Source organism: Mytilus edulis, chromosome 12 (assembly GCF_963676685.1).
Source record: "Mytilus edulis chromosome 12, xbMytEdul2.2, whole genome shotgun sequence".
Taxonomy (NCBI): domain Eukaryota; kingdom Metazoa; phylum Mollusca; class Bivalvia; order Mytilida; family Mytilidae; genus Mytilus; species Mytilus edulis.
Window position 1 is genome coordinate 80,989,584 of NC_092355.1, and position 18,286 is coordinate 81,007,869.

The 18,286-nt window shown below is 32.9% G+C and overlaps 1 protein-coding gene across 1 annotated transcript in view; it reads left to right on the plus strand.

The window, feature by feature from the left end:
* The window catches only part of LOC139499205 (probable G-protein coupled receptor 139), a 51,252-nt gene extending 43,316 nt beyond the window's left edge, over positions 1–7,936 (plus strand). Inside the window, exon 2 of the mRNA XM_071287882.1 lies at positions 4,322–7,936. Coding sequence (XP_071143983.1) covers positions 4,322–5,440 — 1,119 coding nt within the window. The 3' untranslated portion in view covers positions 5,441–7,936. The remainder of the gene's footprint in view (positions 1–4,321) is intronic.
* The last annotated feature ends 10,350 nt before the right edge of the window (positions 7,937–18,286 follow it).

Below are 18,286 nucleotides of genomic sequence, written 5' to 3' on the forward strand. Positions count from 1 at the left end.
AAACAAACGGAGAACAACTGTATTATTTCTGACTTGGAATCTGATTGGCATTCATACCACATTTTATATATATTGCAACAATAAAAACGGTTGTTATCCATTAATAGTTATCAAAGGTACCAGGATTTTAATTTAGTACGCAGACACGCGTTTCGTCTTAATCCATTAACAAGATACAATTTAAAAGAATCCGATTATAACCAAAATAATCGAAACCGCTATCTGCCTGATATATATCAACCACCAATGAAATACCCAGTCTAACTTAACAGCCAATAAAATGACCAAAATTGTTAACTTTAAAATTAGACATCAAATTTTGTATATACATGATATAAACAAAGGTTGTTTTTCAAAGTACCAGACCTATAGTAAATTCAAGACGACGGCAACGTCCTTGCTGATATTTTCTTTGCAATCCTGTGTACATGCAGAACTATATGTTCTTTACTACGTTTATGACACCAACAAACAGGTAAACAATCTAAAAAGCTTGAAAGTTTCTAGCTGGTGTAGCTATAATGAATGTGTCTAAAGTAAAAAGTGCGTCAACAAGGACCGCGTCTCTTTTTCTAATTTCAAGATGACGATAATTATGATGATGAAGGAAGTTTTTAACGACCTTGACTGGCTGCACTCGTACAATCGGTTTCTAGGTGAAACACTTGTTTGCATTGTAATGTGAGTATGATGACAAAGTGATTTAGTAACAGTGCTCTTAGCTTGCTTTGTATTGCCTTAAACGTATAGAAAATAAATATTTTGTTTTTGAAATTAAACTATTAAGAGAGGCGGACGATTACAAACGATTCAATATTCGGAAATTAACTAACAATGTCATGAACAAAAACACATGACCCAATAATAAACAAAAGTCTAAATACTTTTAGTAATAAACACCTAGAAAATTAAAGATCAATAAAACTACTTCTACCAGAAATCAGTGGGAGAGATGAAAACAAATGCACCGCAATAGTAAGCAGACATGTGACAGTTACCGAGTTTCTCCTATGAGTTAGATAAATTATATCAAGTAATAAGTGATCTTTAGTTTAGATAGTAAGCTTAATAGATGATCGTAAAATTGTTTTCATCTGATCTTAAGAGTACATTATGATTGACTGATAGATATGAAATATTGTGGTATGTCCCAAATAGCGATAAAATGATGTTTATTTTATAACAATACTTACAGGCCTATGCGGTATGAGCTTTGATCATTGTTGAATGCCGTACGGTGACCTATAGTTGCTAATTTCTGTGTCATCTTGGTCTCTTGTGGACAGTTGTCTCATTGGCAATTATACCATATCTTCTCTTTTTTATACTAAATTATTGATACACCTAAAGTTTTAAAAAACAAATGTATCATTGGTAGATATTATAGTCCATGTTGCTGCTAACAATACCACTGAGCATTATTAAAATGAAAAGGTTGAAACCATTATGAATTTCAAAAACATACTTTTTTGACATACAAAAGACTGTCAATGTTACCACCGTTTGGACGAGTGACCCGTCTTCTCATTCTTTAAATCCGGCGTTATTTGAACGATGCGAGGTCAGTGTCATTATTATGCAATGCTTGTGATAACTCATCGATATTCTTAAATGCGGTACTGTTTATAGCATACACGAAGGCCAAATAGGTCCCAGATATGTTCCAATTGGTTCAAACTGGGTCAATGGCAGACCCTAGAATGGACGAACTCTCTTTCTGGTGTAAGAAGTCAATCATTGCACGGGCACAATGAAATCTTGCGTGATGATCCATACTTATTAGTCTTGTCTGCAAAGTATGGGTGTCAAAATGAGGCACTTAGGTTGAGTACTGGAGTCTCTCTGGTATATGATGGCCTTGAACGTTGCCTACTACTGGTCACGTTTTCTTAACATTTTAACAATATTTTATAACAATTTCATAAAGCGAGGGTTTGACTAGTCATTTAACAAGGTTGCACCCACTGTTTGTTTCTAAAAATATCCTGTACCATACAGGCATATGGCAGTTATTGTCAAATAGTTCGTGGCTATGTGTGTTGGCGTTTGTTTGTTTTGCACTTTAGTGTTTTATTTGTTCCTTTGTTTTGTTTTAAAAGAGGATTTGTTTATCCCGGTTTCGGTTTGTAACCCGGATTTAATTTCTCCCAATTGATTATGACTTTGTCTTTGAACACCGTTGAGCTAAAGTATTTAGATTACAGTTATATGACACACTCACTCATATCCATACAATTAAATACCTTTTATCGTTAGCAACTGTTAACAGAATGCTTTTTGAGCATACTAGTATATTAGGTTGACTCGATTTAACATGTAACAGTTCTTTCTAGACATTGTACATTTTTACATTTGTAAAGTTACAGCCCCAACGTACCATGCTCAATGTTGACATTATGTCAGGTAAGCAGCTGTTTAACAATTGGGGTTCAGGATCGATAAACGACGTCTTTTCGGACAATATCACAGAGTTATGCTAAACAGTGTAAGGCCGAATAATCTCTGACTTTTCATAAACTTTCAGTCATACTACTGTTATTAAGTACCATTGCTCGAGCAGATTGTCTAATGGTTCTTCAAGCCCTTTACTTGTGTTTTTACAGCCTATGTCAATTAATGCTTTTAGTCAAGACTACTGTGGGTTGTGTGATATTGTTCCTGGCAATTAGGCTTCAATTTTCTCATTTAATAGACCCATGCTTGTTAAATCGTTACTGGAGTTATAAAACTGTACAATATGCTCAAGTTATAGTTTTACGGTAGATAAAAACGATGAGACACGTGTAGGTTATTTACAACGGTAAACATTATCCATACATATTTGTCAGATGACAAATTAGCTCCAAGGTAACATTTTTTTCTGGTCATTTGTACAAGGTTAAGCGTTAATCTAAATTTAAATGGCAGTGCTTAACGTGATATCCAACCATCCGCGTTCTTATCATTTTTGTCTTGAATATATTTTCTATTTGTTGTTTTACCTTGTAAAAGAAAGTTCATTTTTATTCATGAAACTATACATAATGAAAAAATATGTTCAAGAAATACTTACAAGTCGTGTATCTATTTTAGATACATAAAGAGTTTATACCAAGTAACCAAGAAATTACTTAGACTACATTTATTTAATTAATCGAATTACAGAATATAACTTCATCACATAAGTTCCTTATTCAGCGAACATTTTATTGACGTTCAGAATTACGTAGCAGACAAGACATTTCCTATATCAAGTGTTATTCACTCAGAGTATAAATTGATCTAATTGATTTTCCAAGCTGATCATTGATCTCTAGATCTGTTACACTATAAATCGCTATTCGTTTGTAGATTTGATACTATACATATGCCATATATTGTCATAATGTATAGTAAATGAGGAATGTATCGTTAAATGAATACAATGATATGACTCTTTATACCCAGGTACAGCTGCATGTCCATCCGGAATCATATTATGGTCTAATGGATGCTTAATTAATGTCATTGTATTGCCATCAATTGTTAAGATTGGCTAAACTTTCAAGAAGAGAATTATTTGTTCCAACGCTAAAGCTTTCCTGTACCTCTGTGAAGGAAAATTTAAGTTATCATTTCTGTTCAAGCATGCAAATACCAATATGCTCTTAATGTTACAAATACGTTCTTATTTCTAACAGATTTTTACAATTGAACTACATCAGTGATTTTGAAGGTTAATAAAATCTATCCATATATATTAACTAAATGTTGAATTTCCGAGACTTTTTGGTTCTTCATGTAAAGAATGTGGAAGTCGTTTTTGGCACAATGTTTCAAACTTAACAGTTTAATGTTGAAAGCAACTATACGCACAGGTTTTTTTCTCGTTGAAACACAGTTTTGATTGAGAAAAAACCCGACATGTTCAGAAAACACAAATACTACCACCATTACATACACAATTACATTTTAATATTCTTTTAAATACATTTAGTAACAACATAAAAAAAACCTCAATACTAGCTTGATAGTACATGATGAAGGTTAACATAAAAATGCGATTCAGAATTAAAACGTGTTGCTCTCATTTTTTACAGTACTGGTACGATACCTCTGATATCAGTTCCCTAGGGTATCATCAGTTCAGTAGTATTCACTTCATTACTGGCATAACAGTCCTTTGAAAAGTTGTCCGTTTATAAATTTGAAAAGTAAAAGAATGTTATATATTTTACTCCCTCAGGCAAGATTGAGCTATTTAATTGAAGCAATTTTACAACTTTTCAACAACAAAAATGGTGATCCACATAATGCTTACCTTGATTTGTTAAAAAATGTATGTTATTTTTTTTTTATTCAGGGAAACCTTACAACGATTCCTGCTTGTAATTTAAATGGATCTGATTACAATCTACCAAACTGTTCAGACAGCAGTTTCAATTTTACATTCAAAGGAGCGACAGTGATAAGGACAACAGGACTGACATTTTTTACATATATTACACCCATTATATTCATTATCGGAGTTGTTGGAAATACACTATCTCTACTCGTGTTTCTTACGAGAAATATGCGACGATTGCCTGCTAGTTTATACTTAGCGGCCATTTCATGTGCAGATTTGATGGCACTTTTATCATATGTGTTAATAGAATGGTTGCGAAGAGGACTGCCGACTGCATTCGGTTCATCTGCACCGCTTTTTCTAGAAAGAGATGGTACATGTCACGTGATTTTATTTTTAATATATAATTTCCGGTTCCTGTCATCTTGGCTAGTGGTTTGCTTTACTGTGGAAAGATATATCGGGGTGTGTCACCCGTTAAAACGACGACGGAACATAAGCGATACGAGCTCATCACGTAGAGTAATTGCTGTTGTTATTGTCATATCAGTATGCGTAGCGTTGTTTCGTCCTTGGTTAAACAAAGAAATAAACATAGGACCAAACAAAGTGCCTTGGTGTGTGCGACGGAATGAGTACAGACTTGTTTCATTCGTTTACGATTGTATTTTTTGTGTATCTATAACATTCATACCCTTCTTCATCATAACATGTTTGAACGCATTAATCATACGAAAACTAATCAGGAGAAATAAACATCATCGAAGAAATCGAATCATTTCCGAGGAAAGTATCATACGGTTAGAATTTACTCTTATACTGATAGCGGTGTCCGTATGCTTTGTTGTTTTTAACACTCCTTATGCAGTTTTATGGTTAACTCATTTCATAAATTCAGGAGCGCGACATATGGATATAGGAGCAGTATTAAGCAAATCACAAAATATATTATACTTTACAAAAACTGTATACTTCATGAACTATTCTGTCCATTTCTTTCTTTATAGTATTACAGGTGCATATTTCAGAAAAGAATTGTTGATGTTATTCAAATGTAAAAGTAAAAACTCCAAATCTTATTACAGGTGTTCTGTACGTACGACCAGTTCAATAATATCTAAATCAGGGGAATAGCTGTCAGTTTTATTACCTGAACGACCAGTTCCATGATATCAAATTCAGGGGGAAAGCTGTCAATTGTTATACCTGAGCTCGTCAAAGATTTGTCTTGTGTCATGATAACAATTTCCTATTGTCTTGTTTGATTTCGATGCACAGTTGTTAATATAAATCATGGGACCAGTTGTGTTATCTATAATCCAGTCATTAGTCTCCGGTGTGCGTCATTTGTTCAGTTGTTATATCTATGATCCAGTTATTAGTCTCCGGTGTGAGTCGGTTGGTCAGCTGATTTATATATTGAGAAGGAATTCCCTCGTGAAAATTCATCTGCGTTTTATTAAATTTGATATGTTGTATTTTCTAGAAACCCATTGCGTTGAGGCGAACGACGGTAATATGTGACTCTGCCATTGTATGATTTATTCCGATGGTCAATTATTTGTTGAATCTAAACGTTGTATCTTTTATTTGTTTATAGATATGTTATCAGCATCACAAACTGTAGATTTGATTTTTTGTAAGTCTATGATTCATGTATACCGTAGATAACATCAATGATCATCTTCTTTTTTGTTTTGCCTAGCCCTGCCGAGAAGTATTTTTGATATATGAATTGTATATAACAAAAACATAATTCATATCTAGTTTATCAAAGCATTTCAACTCAGAAATCTTCATTCTATATTATAAATTAAATGCAGTAGATGCTTAAATTGTAATGTACTGGTCTCGTCCTCTACTTGCAGAAATATACTATTGATATTTACTTTTAAATAAGTTAAAATTCATAATAATCAAATGCAGATGATATTAATAATGTAACTACACTGCCATAATTGGAAACGAGAAAATTGACATGTTCTGTTTTGACACACAAAAATATTTATACAAAAATAATGTATGTGTCCTCCATGAACTGATTATTATAAGTGAATGCCATCTACAATGGGTATCTTTTTTATTTTATTTCTTTAAATAATACCATTTGTTTTCACTTTTGAATTGTGTTTATATTTTATTATCTATAATCTTACATGTACTATACTGCATGAATTCTGTTAATTGTGGAAAGCCATTAAGTGATTTACATCCTGGTACATTTGTTGAATGTTGTCCATTAGCACGCTTGCCAGAGACTTTTGTTTAACTGGACATGTGACAAGCAAATTAATTTAAAAGTAAAATCACTGTTCTTGCAGATTACTTAAAAAGTCTACATTCTCTGTGTAGTCACCTGCGTATGCGATACTGACGATAGTGTATACAATTAAAATCCAATCGAACCATACAAAGTGACATTATGTTTAAAAAAATTCATATGTCAATACACGTTCGAATAAAAGTACATTGTACTTGTAAGGATGCCGTATAAGTCAAATATGTATTACTCTTAAATGGCGTCACTTTGAAACGTTTTAAGCTTTTACAATCTTAATTGAAGGTAGATGACAAATTTACAGACCGTTAATCGTCTGTTTTTCTTATTGGAGTAGTGACCACTTCTGTAAATCATTCAATTATATTTATAAAATCGATGAGTTGTAACAAGTGCGAGTGATAATATAAAGTGCTATTATGAACACTTCCCACATCAACTTCATATTTCGTGGATTTGTTTCATTTACATGTAATTATTCAACCCAAAAATTATTGCATATGATCATATTATATATAATATTTCAGTAAATAAGTTGATGCAGTGTGACCGTAAAACTATGGGGAAAATGTGCTGTCATTTAACAAGCGATTAATTTTGGTTTTTCATCAGATTGTTTAAAAGTTATCTGCTGAATATAAACTATCTTTCATTGGATATCAAACTATCAAATTAAACATTTTAGTTCTGAGTGACTGCAAAATATTTAAACGCTTCCTCATCATACGAAAATTCAATTTTGTTATCTTCTGACGTCGATTTCCGTATTTTCCTTATTGCAAAATATAATTTATTGTAATTTTTGTGTCACATTTTGTAGGTGCAGTTGTTCATACAATTATGAGTCAATATTAGTTACATATACAATGTTTAATATCAATGAACGCTTCTTATCACCTAAAACAATAGGCATACACAATAGATTTGACTGTTGTTTATCTCGTTTGACTGGTTTTACACCGGTCATGTGTAGGATTCTTAACGGCTAGCTGTTCGATGTTAGCCAAGGCTCCGTGTAAAATACCATACGTTGGCCTATTGTAGTCTTCCTTTTACTAATTGTGATTTCAATGGAGAATTGTCTCATTGGCACCAATTTATTTTCGTTCAAGCTTGATTATGACATCATACTAGTATCTCAATTTCACAGTTTAATTAACACTTTTAAAACATAGATATGCCTAGGTTTTAAATTTGATAAACAGATGCACAAACTACTTGTTTAACGTTTGCTAGGTCATTTTCTTACAGTTAAAATAGTTTATTGTGTCCTTTTTTATTTATATATTAGTATTTAGCTATTATTGTATTAAAGTAGTTTATAGAATTCTAGAATAAAATGTAACATGTTGTTTGAGTGTATGTTTGTAGTAAGCATGAATTTATCAGTTTTATTAGATGTTTTAACCATTGCACATGCTAGATTGATATAACAAAAAAAGGAGCAGTGGAATTGTACCTTAATTTAAAAACTCTCATATATTTTTTATGTCTGTCAGATATTCGTAAGATATAAGTCTGACGTCAGACACACATATCAATGATTGTGTCTGTAGATAGTAGATGTTTTTGTGTTCTGTTAAATTGTTCCTTTTAAAATTGTTATACGATGATGACTGATGTACCCATATTTTGACTATTTTATTTATTGTGTCTGTTTAGTTAACGCATCAATGTAAATATAACGGAATTTGATGAGACTGTCATCAAAGTGAGAGGGTTAGCGCTATAAAACCAGGTTTAATCCACCATTTTCTACATTTGAAAATGCCTGTACCAAGTCAGGAATATGACAGTTCTTGTCCATTTGTCTTTTATGCGTTTTGTTATTTGATTTTGTCATGTGATTATGGAATTTCCGAATTGATTTTCCTCTAAGTTCAGTATTTTTGTGATTTTACTTTTTTCTGTTATGTATTAGTTACGAAATGTAAATAGGCAGTACAGCCTTTTAAAGATGAAAATTGTATATAAAAATAGTCCAACGTGAGGAAAATATTCCTAGATTTTAAGATGAAAACACATTTTTTTCACTTAAATCGGCAAAATGTTTATACAGGGGTATTTAACCGCCTTTATTTATATCAGTACCGTACGTTTGAGCTTGCTTTCAGTATGCATTAGCAAACCAGGTTAAATTCATCATTTTAATCAAGAGACAATGTTTGTACCAAGTTATGAATATAACAGAGGATATCCATACGATTAATGTAGTTGAGCTTTTAATTATGTCTTTTGCTCAAGGACTTTCTGTTTAGAATTTTTCTCAAAGTACGGTATATAAAGGCAACAGTAGTATATCGCTGTTCAAAACTCATAAATCCATGGACAAAAATTAAAATCGGGGTAACAAACTAAAACCGAGGGCAATGCATTGAATATAAGAGAAGAACAACGACACAACACTAAAATGGAACACACACAGAAACGGACCAAGCATCAGACAAAATCCCACGAGAATAACAAATATAACATCAAAACCAAATACATGAATTTGGGATAGACAGGTACCGTGACACGTCTTATCGCAATGTGAATTTACACTCAAAAATAAGAGAAAACAAACGACGCAACGTTAAAATGTAACACACACAGAAACGAACAATAATATAACAATGGCCATATTCCTGACTTGGTACAGGACATTTTTAAAGGAAAAAATGGTGGGTTGAACCTGGTTTTGTGGCATGCCAAACCTCCTTCTTTGTATTTGTTATTTTACTTTATGCTAATGTATGGTATGCTAGCATACAAGATTGAGTGTTTGGTTTTTAATGTATCGTTCGTTAAAGAAAGCAGAAAGTGTCCAATATTTGTCTTGACTAAGGGAATTTATTCTTGGCAATAGGAGATACACGTGATGAATATCAAATATGATCTTTTACACAACTTTTCATGTTCTCTTGATTTCTTTTAATCCTAATAATGGTATTATTGCAAGTCTGAGAAAGAAGAGTTAAATAGTTAAAAGAGGTTAACTGTAATGTTTGTCTTTCGGTGGACAGAAGAATTAATATCAGCAGATAATGCAGTTTCTTCGCCTGTACCTCATCAATGATAAAAGTACTGGTTACATAAATTTAATTAGGAGTGACATGGGATTCCTCTATACTTAACGTGTGTCGATGATTTAATCAGCAATCAATTTATAACGCAAATTAGTTTATTGTGTCAACAAGAAGAACCTTCAGAATCTGATAGTCTAGTGCAAAAACATAAATGCAATAAACAAAGACTAAGGGAACGTTTGAGAGATGACAAACAGGGTGGGGCGAGATTAAGCGTCTCATATTTTGCATGCATCACCCGCTTATACAAATTAACACCAGATGCACCGTTCGATATGCTGATTCGTGAAGCAAATGAATTAAAAGCCCAAATCTTAAAAAAAAATTGAGAGATTATAAAATGAAAACGTAAAACTAGTATATCCAAATACAGGCAAGGAACAAGCGCGTAGCATTGAGGGTTTAAATACCCTTCAGTTCCAAAATGATTTCCTCAATTTAATGCAGCAAATTGCAGTTAACAAAATGTAGTGTGTACGGATTGTTATATCAACACAAACTAACAATACACCAGCTGCCGTATCGATCCAGTAATATGTACAGCATTAACGGGATCAATTTTACTGCACGACATGTCTTTATTGAAAATATCAAATTTTCGGTAAAAGCAGATATGAAATAATATTGGTCAACCAAATCGAGGTGGTGACAATAAGTAATGTAGATTTCTTTCTGTCTTCCACATAAGTATCTCTGCCAATAAAGATCATATTGCGTGAACCTGTACTAGCAAAGCATATAATTGCAGATCTGTAAACGCCATACTATTGAGCAGAAAATATGCTACTGTTTAATAAAGGGATTAGAAGATCGTTTAATCGAAGCTAGTTTAAAGACAATTAGTTGGTTAACAAATTCAAATGACTAATTTCATATTATCAAAAATAATGAGCTTATCAAAACTTTTTATTCTCAGCAAACCTTTCGAAAACAAGACGCGGGCGATATCTAAGGTATTTTAAAATCTGATAGGTCGGAGAAAAATTAGCAACGTCATAACACAACATGAAAGATGAACAAAGCTGACAAAAATATAGAGAAAAAAAAGAATGACCAAAATGAAGTTGACAACTAACATGGCTATTATTACACAGGATTTGTTTCGAGTGAATTTGTCATCTTTATGAATGTAAGATAGGCTGTTTTTGGATGAAAAAGGATACGATCAAATCAACTTATTTTTTGTGACATATGTCCCAGTCTTATGAAAAATTATTTCAGCGTATCTTAAATGGTTTTCAAGTAGTTGGGTTTTTTTTAACAATTACGCATAATTGGCATCTTATTCTCATATATTTCAAAATCATGCTTTACTAGAGTACTAGAGTCGTATGATATTTTTCCTATTCTTAAAACGGACGACAAATAGCAACATTTATGAGTCTACAGGAATTCTGAGCCAATCAAACTTTATCAAAAGCAAGTTTAGTTTAAACATATTTTATTTGCAAAAGTAGCAAAAGGGATTAAACCATGTTATAACAACATTATAGACGTCCTCTCCCAATATAAATATACACACATAGTACATTAGATAATGACGAAAAAACATAGTAGGAATGCATGTAATACATACTACAAACGAAAATAAGAAATAAAAAGAAAAAAACACAATGTAATAAGGAATAATAATGAAAACTCTGAACTGGAGTGAAGGGTTGTAATGTAGAAATTTAGAATGTTAGTTGATTGTTTTAAATTTTTGTGTTATTCTGATATAAGACATCTTCGCTAGCCAAGAGTTACGATCCACTCCCGCTCTCTTCACCCTTGGCAGATTGAGCTAACATTTGTGATATCAATGTTGCGCCATCTATCGGAAGATTAAAGTCACGCCCATTCCGAATACATTATTCTTGACCAATGGTAGCACTTGAACTCTTCAATTTGGAGGTAAAAACAACTGTAGCGTCTAGATTCTACATACTTGGTAAAGCCGGAAACGAAAATATACGTCAACATTTATGCATTTGTGCATGAAACATACACAGGAACTTCTATTAGTTGATTAAAAACATTCAAGTTGTCACTAAATATAGTCGTATGTTAAGTGATGTAAAGACTTGTTGCGCAATAAACACGTGGCAATTGTTTACAAACACTTTCTACATATACACGTGATCATTTTATAGGCGCTTTTTGAATGGATGCAGCGAGTTTCTACTGCAACCAATAAAAATCCTTACCTTGTGTCTCCGAAATTTGATCTCAATCCGCCAAGGGTGAAGAGAGCGGGAGTGGATCGTAACTCTTGGCTAGCGAAGATGGATATCAAATTGTACGGACTCAAAAATGTTTTTGTTTTGCTGAAAAGAAAGGTCACTGTCACCATCAAATAGAACCTCAATGGATATAAAATATCTTTCTAATTTTGAAAACAGTATTTCTCTAGCTTCGTTGTGAAAAGCGCACTCTAAAATATAGTGTATACAGCTGCATGCAGGACTGGGTTTAATATTAATACGATGTAAATCTGAATTTAAAAAACTGCACATATTTTTTAAACGTGTATGCATGATATTAAGTTTTCTATCCCCACAACTAAAATATGAAGGTGGATGTATCAATTTGAACTTCATCTTTCGTTTAAACATATTTATATTTTTGGACGTACGTATGTCGGGATTAAGGCTATTCCATTCAATAGTAGTTGATGGGAAAATGGATTTCTAGTCCATAACCGGGTACTACATAATTATTACTGTTTCGCAAATCGTAGTTTGATACTTGGCCAACAAGTGGTGGCATTAAATCACAGAGATAATCAGGGGCAGTCCCATTATGTAAAGAATAGAACAAGTTGAGCTTTCTGGACTTTCTTCTGGCCACCAGCAATTGCCAGCCAGTTTCAAAATATATAGCTTCCCGACTAGCAAACACAGGCAACCCAGTTACTAATCACCCTGCTTCTAAATGACGATGTTCTAAATTGTGGGCGACTTGTTGAGTACAGCCATCCCATAACTCACATGCATATTCCATAACGGGTCTTATAAAAGATAAATATATACGAGCAAGATAATTTCTATTCAATACATATTTTAATTTTTTAAGAACATTTAATCTTGTGTTTGCACACTTTAATTTTTTTCTATATGTGTATGGAATTTACCATTTGAATCAAAAGTAATCCCGAAGTGTTTATGACAAGGGACAAGTTCTACAAAAGCGAGGGTTGTGGATAAAGGCATGTATACACACCTCACAAAAATGGATAAATACATGTGCTACAAGATATTGAGAGGTGACAGTTTCACTAATTAAACCTTCTTGTTGAATATATTGGTAGTGAAAATTTAATTGAATATCAAATCTGTGGTTGTTTTTTTTTTTATTTATTTCTGTCGTCGTGGACATGTGACAATTGAGAGCAAGATATGTTGTATACACATGTGGATAATATTGAAAATTGACATTTGTTTTGTTATATGTATTGTATTTATTTATAGTGGATTTGGAAACAAGTTTTGCAACTTATATTCATCCCTTTCCACTTTGCGGGTGCGAGTGCTGCCTTGTAGCGGCATTAGCCTGCTCTTTTTCGATATCTACAAAGGTGTCTTTAACGTGCAAGAGATATGGCTCTCTCTTAACACGGGTCAGCCATTTCTCGCCCCTTTCGAACTATGTCCAGTGCACGATGTTTTGTCGATATTGTCAACATAGCAATGTCAACTTTATAGTGTCGTCATTGTGTTTACATTGTATTCTATCAATATGTTCTATACCTTTCTGTTTACATCGTTCACATCGCATACATCGCAATGTTTACAATATCGTGTCAACATCGTGTTTATATTGTGTATGTAGAGTCTATACCTTTCTGTTTACATCGTTCACATCGTATACATCGCGATGTTGACAATATCGGGTCAACCTCGGGTTTATATTGTATATATAAAGTCTATACCTTCTTGTTTACATTGATCACATCGTATACATCGCGATGTTGACAATATCGTGTCGACATCGTGTTTATATTGTATATATAGAGTATATACCTTTCTGTTTACATCGTTCACATCGTATACATCGCGATGTTGACAATATCGTGTCAACATCGTGTTAAGATTGTATATATAGAGTCTATACCTTTCTGTTTACATCGTTCACATCGTATACATCGCGATGTTGACAACATTGTTTCGACATCGTGTTTATATTGTATATATAGAGTCTATACCTTTATGTTTACATCGTTCACATCGTATACATCACGATGTTGACAATATCGTGTCAACATCGTGTTTATATAGTATATATATATATATATATATATATATATAAAGTCTATACCTTTTTGTTTACATAGTATACATCGCGATGTTGACAATATTGTGTCAACATCGTGTTTATATTGTATATATAGAGTCTATACCTTTTTGTTTACATCGTTCACATCGTATACATCGCGAGGTTGACAATATTGTGTCAACATCGTGTTTATATTGTATATATAGAGTCTATGCCTTTATGTTTACATCGTTCACATCGTATACATCGCGATGTTGACACTATTGTGTCAACATCGTGTTTATATTGTATATATAGAGTCTATACCTCTCTGTTTACATAGTTCACATCGTATACATCGCGATGTTGACAATATAGAGTCAACATCTTGTTGTTGTTGTATACACATTTTTTTTTTTTGTTATTTTTTTTTTTTAATAAGTTAAGCAGTAAGTTTGGTTTGTTTTCCATTTGTCATGTCGGCGTCTTTTATTGTTAACTATGCGATATAAACTTTGCTCAATGTTAAAGACCATACGGTTATCTATAGATGTTTCATTTAGTATGTATGTACTGGAAATTTGACTTATTTGCAATCATACAACCTCTCCTTTTTATATATACCTTTCTGTTTAAATTGTTCACATAGCATGCGTCAAAATCGTGTTTATATTTTATATTGAGTCTATGGTACGTATATACACATTAAACTAACTGCGTTTGTCCTTAGTCAGGAATCTGTTGTTCAGTAGTTGTCGTTTGTTGAATTGTTTATACGTGTTTCTGATTTCTCGTTTTTTACATGTATTAGACCGTTATTTTTCCGGTTTAAATAGTTTTACACTAGTGTTTTTTTGTGCCTTTTATAGATACTCGATAAAAAACCAAATGTCCGTGTTAATGACAATACTTTGACCTGTAGTGGTTTACTTATTAAACGTGTAACTCAAATAAACAGTTGTCTCATTTGAAATTATACCGCATCTTCTTATATGTATACATCACTATGTTAACGATGTCAACGATGTAAACAATATATAAGAGTTCAAACAATGTAAACGAAGTTGACACGATATCGGTTTAACATTGTGTACATCGCGATGTTAACGATGTCAACGATGTAAACAATATATAAGAGTTCAAACAATGTCAACGATGTTGAAACAACATCGTGTTAACATTGTAAACATCGCGATGTTAACGATATCAACGATGTAAACAATATATAAAAGTTCAAACAATGTCAACGATGTTGACACGACATCGTGTTAACATGGTAAACATCGCGATGTTAACGATGTCAACGATGTAAACAATATATAAGGGTTCAAACAATGTAAACGAGGTTGACACAACATCGTTTTAACATTGTATACATCCCGATGTCAACGATGTAAACATTATATAAGGGTTTAAACAATGTAAACAATGTTGACACGATATCGTGTTAATATTGTAGATATCACGATGTCGACAATATTGAATAAACATCATGCCCCTTTCCGACGGACTATCATCGTTTCCGCGCGACCATACTCGCAAATGGTGTCAAGGGAGAGCCGAAAATTCAGTCCTTGAAATTTTCATCCCGGAACGGGAATCGAACCAGGAACCTTTGTGTTAGTAGTCCGATGCACTAACCACTACACCACGGCTCTCAGTAGCCCGTTGTATAGCTACAGTGCCTGGCTGGGTTTTCTTTCTACAACTTCTGTTCCGTCGCGAACGGATATTGTATATGATCTTACAACAAGAATCATGATATTCAATTCTGATATGTTTTCTCCGAATCTTTGGTTGTCCTAAGCTGGTATTGAAAATATATAGCTTCTGTAATGCATATCGTCCTATTCAAATTTAGAAATAGATAATTACAAAATTTAAACAAGCAATCATGGTGTATTTTAGCTAGAAGACAAACTATTATATACCTCAAGTTATATTTTTATAAACATTTTTAAAATTATACGATTTGAACATTATTATTGTTTGTTGCTGGAATGATAAAACATATGAAAATTTAGTAATTGGTGTTCGCTTTCTTTCAAAAACTTCCAAAATACACGTTCAATACAGATGTAGACAAACCCACATAAACGATTGAACGATTTTTGTTTAGGAATTGATATCTATATGTAAGGCAAAATCGTCATGGCTAAAAATGAACAAGACAAACAGACAAACAATAGTACACCTGACGCAAAATAGAAAACCAAAGAATAAGCAACACGAACCCCACTAATAACTAGGGGTGATCTCATTAATGTATGATTATATTGAATATATGTTTTTGTTATTCATTGTATTTGCTTTACTTGTTTGCGTATTACAATTGCGTTATTTCACAATTTGGAATTCTGAAATTGCAGGAAAGTTATTCTAATAACTTCTTACTACGTACACGATTGATATGCTTGTTTATGTATTGAAATTAAAATGCAATTTCCTCCACATTTACCGATATCGCTTCAACAACCTCTTGTGTAAAGATTAAATCAAGTGTTACTATGATTCGTCGATTACATATTTTATCATGTTTATTTTACCTACTAATTATTTTTTGAAACAGAACAATGCTCGCTTTTATTTGTAATCAATATGAATGTTTTTTGCATTTCTCATTGCACGTCATCGTCTGCTTTCAAACTGACGCCAACGTTTATATTGGGACTCAATGTAATATATGGTGTATGTGCAGTCTTTTGTGACAAAGTTTATCGGGAAATGAGAAAAAAGTACCGTTTACAGATTGATCAAAATGCACAGAGAGATTCTTGTGTATTATCAAACCTTTTTGGAATGACATACTATATGTATTATGTTAACATATATCATACCAAAAAAAAAAAAAACAGAAAAAGAGCGCGACGAAGATATATATTTTACGTTTCAATGAAAGAAATTTTCAATCGGATTCTGCTCATGACTTTAAAAAAGTCTCAATTGATTATCCAAGAATGTTGTTTGAGTTTTACCCCAAAAGGTTTTCAAATGTTTGAATTTGGTGTGATACAAGCAGTGTTATACAACGTATGGTAGAACGGAAGATTTGAGAAATTGAAATCTGATTTGTCTTATTTGTATAGAAACGTTAATACGAACTATGACTATATGCCATCTGCTTACACTTCGGATGATTTGAACGGATATACTGTGTCCTACCGAATTATACTATTTACCGGATTTGTTATCATATAAGCAACACGACGAATGCCACACGTGGAGCAGGATCTGCTTACCCTTCCGGAGCACCTGAGATCGACCCTAGTTTTTGGTGGGGTTCGTGGGGTTTATTTTTTAGTTTTCTATGTTCTGTCATGTGTGCTACTGTTTTTCTGTTTGTCTTTTTTCATTTTTAGCCATGGCGTTGTCAGTTTATTTTAGATTTATGAGTTTGACTGTCCCTTTGGTATCTTTCGTCCCTCTTTTATAGTGTATCTTCTCTATGACGTTATGTTATAATAATGTTTCAGGTAAGGGTGAAAGTTACCGACCGTTAAAATGTTTAGATCTGCTGCATTTGCTTTCATTTATCCTAGGCCATAAAACTGTTGCTGAGTGATTGTCGTTTGTTGATGTGGTTCATAATTGATTTTTGTTTCTCATTTTTTCAAGATTAAACTGTTGATTTACCTGTTTGAATTGTTTTACATTAATCATTTTGGGGTACATTATTGCTTGATTTTCGGTGTGAGTTACGGCTCAGTGTTGAAAGCCGTACGTTCACCTTTAACTGTTTACAGTTATATTCCAAAATAATTAGATAGAACCTATGATTAATTGGGATTTTGTGTGTAACTTAGTGTAGTAAGCGTATCTGTTAAGATTACAAATGAATTTGTAATACCTTACTCCTTCATCAAGCTGTTTATGGAATGGTTTTGGCTAGCCTTAAACCAGGTTCAACCTTCCATTTTTTTCCCCAAATGGATTATTTACCTAGTCAAAAATATGGCTGGCGGTTGTTATCAAAAAGTTCGTTTCTGTGTATGTTGCCGCTTGCTTTTGTTCACTTATATTCCGTTGTGTTCCTCTTATAGTTGATGTGTTGCCATCGGTTTATTGCTATTAAACACCAGTATACTAGTGTTGCCCTCATTTACATACACAATCTATGTAGTTTTTGGCTTTATCTGCTGGATCAGTTACATTTTTGTCATGAAATGATGACAGGTGTTTAACCACATTTTCATATTCACGACCGCACATCATTTGCATCTTCGGATAAAGTATCTACGTATTGCCTTGCTCAATCCTCGACTGAATCTATTATTTTTTGGAAGTTGTGTTTCCAATTAATGAATGTTGACTCCCGGTATTTTGAACCTTTGAATAAAACATTTCGCTGAGTAGTATTATTGAAAATTTTCAGGTCCCCGGCATAACGTGATCAGTTGGATC